This window comes from Pan troglodytes, chromosome 10, assembly GCF_028858775.2.
Source record: "Pan troglodytes isolate AG18354 chromosome 10, NHGRI_mPanTro3-v2.0_pri, whole genome shotgun sequence".
Lineage (NCBI taxonomy): Eukaryota > Metazoa > Chordata > Mammalia > Primates > Hominidae > Pan > Pan troglodytes.
Window position 1 is genome coordinate 101,254,225 of NC_072408.2, and position 13,177 is coordinate 101,267,401.

The 13,177-nt window shown below is 39.0% G+C and overlaps 2 protein-coding genes across 11 annotated transcripts in view; both read right to left on the bottom strand.

The window, feature by feature from the left end:
• The window catches only part of CEP83 (centrosomal protein 83), a 182,239-nt gene that overhangs the window by 140,602 nt on the left and 28,460 nt on the right, over positions 1 to 13,177 (bottom strand). The window lies entirely within an intron of this gene.
• LOC129136676 (RNA-binding motif, single-stranded-interacting protein 2-like) lies at positions 2,034 to 6,571 on the bottom strand. Its single transcript, XM_054664612.2, is given in 2 exon segments — positions 2,034 to 6,308; positions 6,311 to 6,571. Coding segments are annotated over 2 exon segments (1,221 nt in total). The 5' UTR covers positions 6,390 to 6,571; the 3' UTR covers positions 2,034 to 5,166.

Consider the following 13,177-nt stretch of genomic DNA (forward strand, 5'->3'; position numbering starts at 1 on the left):
TGTATGATTCCATTTATATGAAATATCCAGAATAGATAAATACATAGAAGGTAGGCTGACGATTTCCAGGGACTAAGGGAATGGGGAAATGGGAGTTGACTGCTTAATGGGTACAAGGTTTTCTTTGATGTGGTAAAATGTTTTGGAACTAGATAATGGTAGTTGTTACGCAATGTTGTGAATGTAATAAATGCCACTAAATTATATACTTTAAAATAGTTAATGTTATGCTGTATTAATTTCACCTCAATAAAAAAAGAGAAAAATAAACCTAGCAAACTAGAAACTTAAAAGTGCATCAATCTCATCAAAGGTGTATATAAAAAGAGTATGTTAAAACACCACACCTGACTTTAAAATCTTAAAACATCTTTTTCTGAGAGTGTGATCAAAACAAGAAAGTCCATTATTGCCACTTTTATTCAATATTGTATTGAAGAACTAGAACAAAACAAAGGAATAGAAGGTATTAAAAACTAAAAAAAAAAAAAAATCTTTATATACACATGTTCTGATTGTGTATGTAGAAAATCTAAACAAATTTACAGAAAAATAATTAGAAAAAGCAAGTTAGCAAGATTGGCAGATAGAGCAATATACAAAAATTAATTGCATTCCATATGCCAGCAACAAAATATTTTTTATTTTTTTCAATAGTGATATTCTTTAACAACAATGTATGTTTAAAGACATTCTTAATAATATAAAAAATATCAAAAACCTAGGTAAAAAGATGTGCAAACTATTTATTATAGGAAAACTGTGGCTAGCTACTGAAATAAACTAAAAAAGACCTAATAGAGATATGGACTAGGTGTATGGATCAGAAAACATTCTAAAGAGACAAATTCTCCCCAATCTACAGATGATGTGATATCAATTAATATCCAAATGAGTGTGTCTCTATGTGTGAGAAACTTAACATGCTGATTCAAAAATTTATGTGGAAATACAAAAGACAGGCCAACAACAGTGGAAATGATTTTAAAGAAAAAAATGAGAAGACTTTACTATATATCAATACTTACTACAAATATACAGTAATTAAGATGGTATAGTATGCCATTGGCTTAATTATAGACAAAGAGACCAATAAAACAGGATACAGCCCATAAACTGACCTACCCATATAAGATAATTTAGAACAAAGGTGGTTTTGCTGAACCGTAAGGAGAAGAGAGTCTTCAATAAAGGCCACTGGGACAACTAGATAACCTTGTAGAAAAAAAGAAACTTGCGCCTTTCTTTTTATTACACACTAAAATTAATTCTAGTTGGACTGAAGATCTAAATGTGAAAAGCAGAAGCACAAAGTTGTCACAATATAGGAAAAAATATTCAGTAACTCAAGGCAGGAAAAATACCACGTCTAAAATCTAAAAGGTGATTCCCAGATAAATAATGAGACCGAGCACCTTTTCTTTGTTTACTGGCCATTTAGGTATCTTCTTTTATAAAATATCCATTTGCATCTTTTGCCCAATTTTTTCTATTGAATTGTCTTTTTAATTACTGATTTGTAAAAATTATTCATAATATTTAAATCTCAATGAGAAAACCAAAAAGACTGACGATAAATCTGGAGAGGAGAGGAAGCAAAGGTTGTAGTGTAAACTGGCATATTCACTTTGGAAAAAAAACTAGCATTATCTACTAAGGTTAAAAAAAATACATATACTATGACTCAGTAATTCCTCTCCTGGGCATATATCCACTTGAAATGTGGTATACACAGGTCCACAAAAAGATTTATATGATACTGTTCATAGCAGTATTATTCCTAACAACTGAAACCTAGAAACAAATCCAATGACCATCAACAGTTGAAGAAACGAATAGTGGTATAATGGAACTAGCACTATATTGCAATAAAAATAAGCTATAGATCAAGTTTGTCCAACCTGTAGCCCATGGGCCACATACAGCCTATGATGGCTTTGAATGCAGCCCGATACAAATTCATAAACTTTCTTAAAACCTTATGAGAGTTTGTTTTGCATGGTTTTTTTTGTTTTGTTTTGTTTTTTAGTTCATCAGCTTTCGTTACTGTTAGTGTATTTTATGTGTGGCCCAAGATAATTCTTCTTCCAGTGTGGCCCAGGGAAGCCGAAAGACTGGACACCCCTGCTATAGATACTCTATATACATAGGGTGAATATTACAGACATATTGTCCAGAAGAAGCGAAACATAAAAGAATATACACTAAATTATTACAAATAGATTATTACAAATATATAAAGTTTAAAAATTAAATACAAGCACTATAGTATATAGGGGATACATGCTTAGGTATAAGCATGTATAAAGAAAGGAACTATATTATCATTAAAGTCAGGAAAATATTACTTGATGAGGCTAGTAACGTTCTACTTCTTGATTTTTGTGGATATATGGAGGTTTGCTTTGTAACTTGCTTTGTAAATCACTCAGCTGTACATTGTTGTGTACTTTTCTATATGTATATTATAATTCATAATTTTTTTTGAGACATTCTCATTCTGTCATCCACGCTGGAGTGCAATGGCATGATCACAGCTTACTGCACCATCAATCTCCCAAGCTCAAGTCACCTCAGTCTCCCAAGTAGCTGGGACTACAGGCACATGTCATTAGGCCTGGCTTTTTAAAATTTTTTTATTTATTTTAATTTTTATTTTTATTTTGTAGAGACAAGGTCTCACTATGTTGCCCAGGCTTGGCTTGAACTCCCACACTCAAGCCATCCTCCCACCTTGACCTGCTAAAATTAGGATTACAGGAATGAGCCACTGCAACCAACCTTATAATTCACAATTTTTTAAAAAGGGACTTGGAAGGGAGAGTGATTCAAAAATTGGGGTCAGCATCATGTCAAGGACTGTAGTCCTTTTCATTTTTCTTCCAACAAATCCTGTTGGCTTAATTCTCCTCATGGTTGTGAGGCTACCACATGGATATGTAATATTCATTTTTTAAAAATTTATTCTACGATTTCTCTTTTATTCATGTGCTTGTTTATAGTCCTTTAAGTAAAATTTACATAAAATGAAATGCACAAATATTATCTCCATGCATCACTTAACAAGGATATGCTCTGATAAACTCATTGTTAAGTGATTTCATTGTTGTGTGAACATCAAAGAATGTACGGTACTTACACAAACCTAGATGATATCGCCTATTATACACCTAAGATACATGGTATATAGCCTATTGCTTGTAGGCTACAAACCTCTACAACATGTTACTGTACTAAATATTGGAGGCAACTGTACAAAATGAAGTAGAGGTTCCTCTTCAAAGGGACTTTCCTTCCAGTCTAATTGAGAATAAATAGTAGCCTCTCTTAGAAGCAAAATTTACTCAAAGACCTGTGGTAATATTCTTAAATATCTGCTAGCCATAATAAAGAAACCAATATACTTTGTGTGCTTAGCCCCCACCTTTTGGCCTAGATATTTGCCCTGGCATGCCTATATAGGCCCAAGCAAGCATTAGGTTATAGCCTGTTTCTCTTCCTTATTTGGAGGTGTTTTGGCCTTTCTCAGCATTCCACAAGTTACTTCCTCATTTCCTTTGTTCTCCCCTACCTTTACCTCTTTTGGGAGGTTCTAAGTTGCTAGCCAATCAGGACAAGAACAGAATGTGAAGTCCCGTTCCAGCCAATGGAAACTGGACACAGCCATAGCGTGGACGCATTAGATTATAAATGACCCTGTCTCCTTTGTTTGTGTGTGCTCTCATGGCAAGACTGCTAGTGAGTGGCACCCTTTCTGCAGAAAGTAAATTAGCCTTGCTGAGAGATCCTTTATCTTAGTGTTGATTTCCGCGACACTGAATACCCATTTCCAACAGCAACTGTAACACAAATCACCAGGCAATAGAAATTTTTTAGCTCCATTATAATCTTATGGTACCACTGTTGTGTATGTGGTTATATGCAGCACATGAATGTACACAATTTCATGAGTTCACAAAAGGAAGAATTCAAGAAAGCCTCAATTTCATCAAGATATAAAACAGTCCCATCACTCCAGAAAGTTCCTTCATACTCCTTCCCCATCACCCCACCCACAAGAGGCAACCACTTTTGTGGTTATTCTCACCATAGCTCCACCTGATCCAGAACATATTAAAGTGAAATCATACAGTACGTACTCTCATGTATTTGCCTTGTTTCACCCAAATAGCTGTGAGATTCACCTATGTTTTTGTGTATCTCAGTAGTCTGTTCCTTTTTAAGGCTAAATAGCATTTCATCATTTAAATATACCACATATTGTTTATCCATTCTCCTGCTGATGCGCATTTGGTTGTTTCTGGTTACAATGAATACAGCTGCTATGAATATTCTTGTACAAGACTTTCTGTGGACACATTTTCAGTTTGGAGGTGGGTGGTGGTAAACATTTAAGAGTGGAATTGCTGGGTCATGGAGCAGGTTTATATTTAACTTTGTGTAAGAAACTGCCAAATCTTTTTCCAACGTGGTTGTACCATTTTCTATTCCAACCAAAAACATATGAGAATTTTTTTTTTTTTCTGAGATGGAGTTTCACTCTTGTTGCCCAGGCTGGAGTGCAATGGCACAATCTCAGTTCATCACAGCCTCTGCCTCCTAGGTTCAAGTGATTCTCCTGCCTCCACCTCCCAAGTAGCTGGGATTACAGGCATGTGCCAGCGCACCCGGCTGATTTTGTATTTTTAGTAGAAATGGGGTTTCTCCATGTTGGTCAGGCTGGTCTTGAATTCCCGACATCAAGTGATCCGCCCATCTCAGCCTCCCAAAGTACTGGGATTACAGGTGTGAGCCACCATGTCCAGCCAACATATTGAGAATTCTGTTTGTGCCACATTTTTCCCAATACCTTGTAGCTGCACCAGACCAATCTGGTTCAACTTTTTTTTTTTTTTTTGCAAAAGAAAAAAAGTTTTTTTGATCTCCTTGAATGTAGCACACAAAAAAAGTGATGGCTCCCCCAGGCTCCATCAGCAATAGTAAAGGGCAGGAACATAGAGATTTCTTTTTCCAGGCCCAGGCCTGTGAAAAACGATAGCTAAGTGTTAGTCCTTAGCAGGGCCGACGGATGGTCTCCATTCCTGGTTAACCCTCTGGAATCTGGGAGCATGAGTATCTCCAAGAATTCATTTCTATTCAGTAAAGATGGGGAGGGGAATCCCACTGTTACTTGTTGAACTGGAAAGAATAGACCCCATGCTCTGAGGGTGTGTCCACTGCCACTTGGTTCTGTTGGCCGCTGCTCTCCTCGACTGAAACACTGGAAGAAGGCACAGGGGTGTACTGGGAGATGTAAGCTCCTTGCATAGCTGCAGCCGTCGGCATATACGTGCCTGTGCTGCTGAGGCAGAGATGGCCCAGTTGCTGGGTAAGGGGTCCCATCATGGAGGCAGGCTGGAGAGAAATGGGATGGTCCATCCCTGGTGTCAGAACTGAACCTGAAGGCTGCATGAGGTATGAATGGTGGTGCATCCAGGATGGGTTAGGTACTTGTAGAGGAGATGTCTGAGTCACTCTCCGATATGAAGACACAGGAGAGGAAAGGTATGGGGAGAGTGCAGACCGAGCAAGCATCCTGCTGGGGGTGCTGTTACAAGGGGCTGGGTAAAACCCATTCTGAAGAGCTGTGGTGGGGTCATAGGTCAAGGCCATGACGCCCATGTCTCCATTCCTTGGCCAAGCCCGTCCATTTTGCACAAATTTTCCTTGGTTCTGTCGTTTCTTTGGCCCGCCATCAGCAAATTTGCAAAGCAAGGGATCGGATGGGGCTGGTACTCCAGGGGGTGTCTTAATATATTTTCCATTAAAGTGGGTGATGATGGCTTCACACTTCTCTGTGGACTCCATCCTTGCAAAGCCAACACCTCTGCTGGTCCCACTGGTATCTCGAAGGATACGGGTGGAGATAACCTGGCCAAAGGGCTTCAGCATCCCCTCCAGTTCCTGCTCATCCATTGACAGTGGGAGGTTTGAGATGTATAAATTTGTGGGGTCCTGTTCCTGTTGCTTTACCATCTGTGCCTGTACACCACTGGCCTTCAGTGCTGTTACAGCTTTCTGTGCTGCTGAAGGGCTGTCAAAATCTACAAAGCCATAGCCTTTACATTTGTTTGTGGTCTTGTCCAGTATGGCCTTAGTGGAAACAATCTTGCCATATGGCTGACACAGCTTGACAAGATCTTGGTCAGTAGTGCCTGGTTGCAATCCTTGGATGTATAGGTTGGTTTTGCTCAGCTGGTCATTTCCATTGCTTCCACTACTGCTGTTAGGTGTACTGTTGCTTGGGCTAGGTGGTGCCATCTGCTGAGGAATGACACATATGGCTTCTTGTTGTTTCTGTTGTAGCCAAAAGTCGAAATCCCGGGCCTGGAAGTCACGGATAGCAGCATTTTCTCTTTAATGTTAGGGAACGAGTGAGAGAGAGAGAGAGAGAGAAAGGGAGGGGGTAAGAAAGACGGGGAGGGAGGGAGGAGGGGAGCGAGGGAAAGGGGGAGAGGGAGGGAGGAAAAAAGGGAGGGGGAGGAGAAAGGAGGAGAAAAGGAGCAGGAGGAGAGAGATGAAGGGGGGCTGCCTCTGGTTCAACTTTTATGTAATAAATTGTGAGTTATTTTTCAGCTGCCATGGACCCTCAGCTCACATAACCTGAGCATGCTCAGATGAGCCAAGACTGCAATCTCAGGAGGAACCTAAGTGCTTGGACCAAGAAATGGGGACTGAATTAAGAAGCAGACATTGCATGGCAGGATCCAGGATCCAATGAGATCAAGCTCTGGCATCATCCCATGGAGGGATCCTGTCAGATCATGCCTCCAGTACCACCTCATTGCAAGATCCAATCAGATCATGCCTTGTTATCCTACACTTATAAAACCTGACTCAGGCCCCTGCTTTAGGAACTATCCCCATGTTCTCCTTACTTGTTGCAAGTAATAAAATCCTCATGCTAAATCCTCTTTGGTTGTGAGCACTGAGTTGATGATACCTGCCAAGCAACCAAACCCATCTGTTGTGTGGGTAATAATGTGATGTTGTGAGTCCCTTTAATTGTAGCCCTTCTAGGAGGCATAAAGTGGTATCTCCTTACGATTTTAATTTACGTTTTCCTGAAGCACTTTTTCATGTATTTAATGGCTGTTCACAGACCGTCTTAATCTATGAAAAGATTTTTGCTTTAAGAACCATCACAGCAAAGAATATTTACGCTGTAGCTGGCAAAATGGGAGATTTTAGTAGCTAATGTGTATATAAGAAATGAAAACAGGCCAGTGCGGTGGCTCACGCCTGTAATCCCAGCACTTTGGGAGGCCAAGGTGGGCGGATCACGAGGTCAGGAGATTGAGACCATCCTGGCTAACACAGTGAAGCCCCATCTCTACTAAAAATACAAAAAAAATTAGCTGGGCGTGGTGACAGGCGCCTGTAGTCCCAGCTACTCGGGAGGCTGAGGCAGGAGAATGGCGTGAACCTGGGAGGTGGAGCTTGCAGTGAGCCAAGATCACACCACTGCACTCCAGCCTGGGCGACAGAGCGAAACTCCGTCTCAAAAAAAAAAAAAAAAAAAAGAAATGAAAACAAATCTAAAATTTGTCTCATTGCACTAATTACCATTTAGCTTCCTGAGCACATACTGCTGTTTTCTACCGCCATGGCTTTGTAAATGCTAATTTCCTTGCTCAGAAGGCTTTTTCCATCTCTTTGTATTCTGATCTAGTGAATTCCTATTCAGCCTTCAAAACCCAGCTCAGGAATGCATTACTTCCTCCATGAAGTAAAGACCCTCCCAAACATATATAGTTCATTATTCTGTGTTTTATCTTGCATTTTAGTATATACAACACATGGAATGTAACTTTGTCCATGACAAGAAACATGTCTTACTCATGTTCATAACCCCAGCACCTAAAAAACCACAGGCACATATTAAGAGCTCAAAAATAACAAATGAACAAATAATGTGCTCACCATTCTAATGCTACTTTAGCCTCGATTCACTTTTCTCCTCCAAATTCAGAAACAGTCTTCCAAACAATAGTGGGCTGAATGCTAGCCCTCAAAATATGTCATTTCCTAATCTCTGGATGCTATGAATATTACCTTATATACTTTTAAAAAAAGGGTGGGGTGATTAAATTAAGGATCTTAAGAGGAGAGGCTTATGCTGGATTATATAAGTGGGCCCAAAACAATCACATGTATCCTTCTAAGAGAGAAGGAGAGGGAGTTTGAGACTGAAGAGGAAGAGGCAATGTGACCACGGAGACAGAGACTGGAAAGATGTAGCCATAAGCCAAGGAAAACCTACAGCCACAAAAAGCTGGAAAAGGCAAGGAAAAGATTCTAACCCAGAGCCTTCAGAGGGAACGTGGCTTGGCCAACAACTTGATTTCTGACTTCTAATCTCTAAAATGTTGAAAGAATAATTTTTTTGTTGTTTTGAGACACCTATTATATGGTAATTTGTAACAGCAGCCACAGGTAACTAATACAATGGCTTTCTCATGTATTAATATTTACTTATAATAAGGTTTATCAAACTCAAAATTTCTAACACAATTTTAAATTCCTACCATGGTTAGACTTCTTTGATTTCAATCAGTCAATACACAGCTATCAATTATCTGCAAGACACTTACACATACATTAGATGCTTGAAATACACAATAAAACGTCTCCTACTGTGCAGTTTACTAAATACAGAAATTCATATTGAAAATTTTTTAAAGTAAAGTACAGAGTTCAAACAGCAATAAGTGGGAAAAAAGTGAAACATTATCTCGATCGGCCTGTTAATCAGTGAGCACTTGTTGGGCTAGTCTCAGTGAAAGGCAGTTTTTAAAAGACTAGTACAACCTTTTTCCAAATTCTTCATCTTCTCTTTGCAACCATTACAAATACATAATCGCATCCACGTGTCCTTCCTACCACTTCTTTTGACTAGTCCCAGCTTTACAGACCTCCATATGACATTTTATTTTGCATAGGCACTGTATTTTTTAAGCAGTGAGTAGTACAATGTCTGCCCCAAAGTATGGTAATTCAAAATATTCAAAAAAGCACAGCTGCTGATGCTCATGGAAAGCTTCCAAAACACATTCCATTAAAAGCACATGCTATGCCTTTGAATATTTCAAAACAATGTTTTAAATACTACATGCCCTCAAAGTGAATGATGTTTTTTAAAAAACAACATTAAAAGTCTAGGGAGGACCTACACCAGGCATTTACTTTACTTATAAACAAAACATTAGAAATGAATTTCTTCAAAATCCAGAGATAATCCTGCACTAGTCACCCAAACAGCCTTTGGATAGCCATCCAGGATGTCTTGCGTACAAAAAAAAGTCACAACTTGACGCCCTGCCAGAACCTGAAGTGCAGCTGGGAGCAGACCCTTCAAAGCCCTGGTAAGGTGCCAGGCTCTGTAATTGTGATTTAGAAAGAAACAAGGGAGAGCAAGGAATGAGAAAAGGAAGAAGATATGTATTCAAGTGGTTAGCAATCAACCACCAAGCACTCTAAATTAAAATGTTATTCTATTTTTACGATTGTACTGTCTGCCTCTGCACAGCTTAATTCACACAAAAGAATCTAGAAAGTAGGACATAGTAATGACTCAACCTCAAATGCTTAGTGTAAATTACCAAAGTCTCTGAAAGTTGTGATCTGAAAGGCAAAGATGATTCTTGTCCAAATTCATTTTAACATTTCTTAATGTAAGGTCTGTTACAATAACATGGGGACTTTCCAGAAGATTTATGAGCACTTAGCACCTCTGTGTGAGTTGTATATTCTTCTTTGCTCACAGTCCCACCTTTCTTCTGAAATAGAAAAGGCTACCCATAATATGGCTGCTAATACACAATAAAGATTGTCTACTGATGCAACAGCATATCCTGAAAATTGTTTTTTAAATAAATCCTGATTTAATTTTATTTCTATGAGATTTATGCCTTAATCTGAAAAGTTAAAGAGAAATTGATACTTAAAACTGAGTTTAACTGATATTTTACTGCAGTTAACACAAACATTCTCTTCATTATTTTGAATCTGTCACAAAGCAAGTATAAAATTTTTCACAGCCAGAAAAAGGAGATAAATAAAAGCCATCCTCAAGACACACAGGTTAATGTTAAAACCATATACTTTTAAAAACGGATTAAACAACCAATATTTATTAAGTGACTGCCATACCACATTTACTGAATGGTCTACTTACAGTAAAAGGGTTTTGAGAGATATAAAAAATATACAGACCATCAAGTCAAGCACACTTCTCATGAGGAAAGAAGAGCCTGCCCATATTCAGAGTACTCCATCGATATTTTCTAAGTACCTTTAATATGCTAGACACTTTGTTGGATACAGGAATACAGAAATAAATAAAAGAAAATCCTTGTCCTCAAGGAGTTTATGATGGTCAGTGGAATATACTTGTTAACCAACAATTGCTGACTGAATAAGGATGAGAGAAAATGGACTATTTAAACTTTCCGGACTTAAAATTTTTTTACCATGTGCACATATTACCTATTCAAAGTCATAAATTCAGAAAGTTTTTAAATTGTAAAACATTAAGGAATTCAACAAAGAGGTGACAGGAAACACCTAAATCAAGGAAAGAGAGAGAAGTGAGGCAGCCTGCTTATCCGAGATTAGCTAAGAGCCTGGAGAGACTTCCCAGTCTGGGGAAAGGGTAAATGAGAGATGCCCAGGGGTCCACATTCCCACCATGGATACTTGCAATCCTAGCCACAGTAGAGGCCCTGGACCCTCATAGGCCCTGAAACTAACAAAGGGAACTGCATGAAGAGTGCACAACAGCATTGCTCCAGAGAGGGAGCTCACGCTGGGGCACACCAACCTCTCCACTCCCCATCCCAGTCCTGCAGCTATAATAAGACACCATTTTGAGAACTCAGTCCCAACAGACTGCACCTTGTGCTTGGGCTTAACAGCACCTGTCTCTTCACATCCCTGGAGTCCCACTGACATACCCAGCCCACAGCTACCACCATGCCTGGTTCCTGATGCTGGGGCCAAAGTGCACGCCTCTGGCTCCAATCTCAGCCACTGCTTCCAGCAGTGGAGCCACCACTCATTTTCATGTGCCCAGAGTCCCTCACCCACAGCTGCCATCACTGTGCTACCAGGACTAAGGAATAAGCAAAGCATGAGCTTCCACTGCCCAGGCTAAAGCACAAGCCAAGCATGAGCTGCCACCACCAGGACTAAAATGTGAGTGAAACACAGGCTGCACCGCCAGGACTGAAACACAAGCCAAGTATGGTCTGCCACCACCAGGGCTAAAATGCAAGTGAAATGCATGTTCCTAATACTTGCCTGCCTATAGCTGGTATCACTGAAAGCAACTCTGCCCTCCCCAGCAGTAGGGCTGCAGCACAGACACTGCCTCTCACAACATGAACATTGTGCTGGGAGCCTAAGGATCACCCCACCCCTTCCTAACACAGCCAGCACCTATACGCACCACTGGGGAGTCTAAAGACAAGCCCACCTGGCCTCACCCACCCCCCATGCCAGAGCACACAATCCAGAGGCCTGGAGATCACACAACTCAGCCACCATTGGCAACTAAGGACTCTTCCCAGGAACCTGAGATCGGGCTCACCCACCCAGCTACTAACATCACAGCAAGAAAATATCATACCTCCAAAGGAACATAATAATTCTCCAGCAACAAATCCCAATCAAAAATAAATTCACAAAATTCTGGAAAAAGAATTTAAAATATTGATTTTAAAGAAGCTCAGTGAGATACAAGAGAATACTGAAAAATAACATAAAGAAATCAGAAAAACAATTCCTAGAATATGAATGAGAAATTTATGAAAAAGATAGGTATCATTAAAAAAAAAAGAATCAAATTCTGGAACTGAAGACTTCACTGAGTGAAATACAAAATACATTTGAAAGCTTCAACAACAGACTAGATCAAGCAGAAGAAAGAATCTCAGAACCTGAAGACAGGTCTTTCAAATAACCCAATCAGACAAAAGATAAAGAATAAAAAACAGTGAGCAAAGCCTTTGTGACATATGGGCACCACAAGGCAACTAAATATTCTCATTTTCAGAGTCTCATAAGGCAAAGAGAAAATAAAATGCATAGAAAACCTACTTAATGAAATAACAGATAAAAACTTCTGAAGTCTAGCAAGGGATTTAAACATCCAGATACAAGAGGCTCAGAGATTCCCAAATACAATGCAGAAAGGTCTTCCACAAAGTACGTTATAGTCAAACTGTCAAAAATCAAAGACAAAAAGAGAATTCCAAAAACAGCGAAATTCATTTCACCTATAACAACACATAGACTGAAAGTAAAGGGATGGAAAAAGACATTCCATGCAAACAGAAACTAAAAGGGAGCAGGAGTAGGAGTAGCTATACATATATCTGTTAAAACAGGCTTTAAGTCAAAAACAGTAAAAAGAGACAAAGGTCATGATATAATAGTAAGAGGATCAATTCAGCAAGAGGATAACAATTCTAAACATATATGCACCCAACACAAGAGCACCCAGATATACAAAGGAAACATTATTACACCCAGAAAGAAATCCACAAATAGCCATCTAGTTTTGACAAAGGCACTAAGGACATACATTTGGGAAAGAATGTCCCCTTCAATAAATGGTGCTGGGAAAACTGAATATCCATATGCAGAAAAATTAAATTGGATCCCTACCTCTCACATATACAAAAATCAACTCAAGATGGATCAAAGATGCAAACGTAAGACCCAAGACTATAAAATTACTAGAAGAAAACATAGGGAAAACACTTCAGGACATTGGTCTCAGCAAAAATAGTATGGCTAACACTTCAAAAGCACAGAAAACAAGAACAAAAATAGACAAGTGGGACTATATTAAACTAAAAAGCTTCAACACAGCAAAGGAAACAATCAACAGAGTGAAGAAAAAACCCACTGAATGGGAGAAAATATTTGCAAACCATTCACCTGACAAGGGACTAATACCTAGAATATACAAGGAAATCAAAACTTAACGGTTAAAAAAAAAAAAGCCTCATTAAAAAGTGGGTAAAGGCCACAAACATTTCTCAAAAGAATACATACAAATGACCAATGGGTATATGAAAAAATTCTCAACATCATTAATTACCAGGGAAATGCAAATCAAAACCACAGCAAC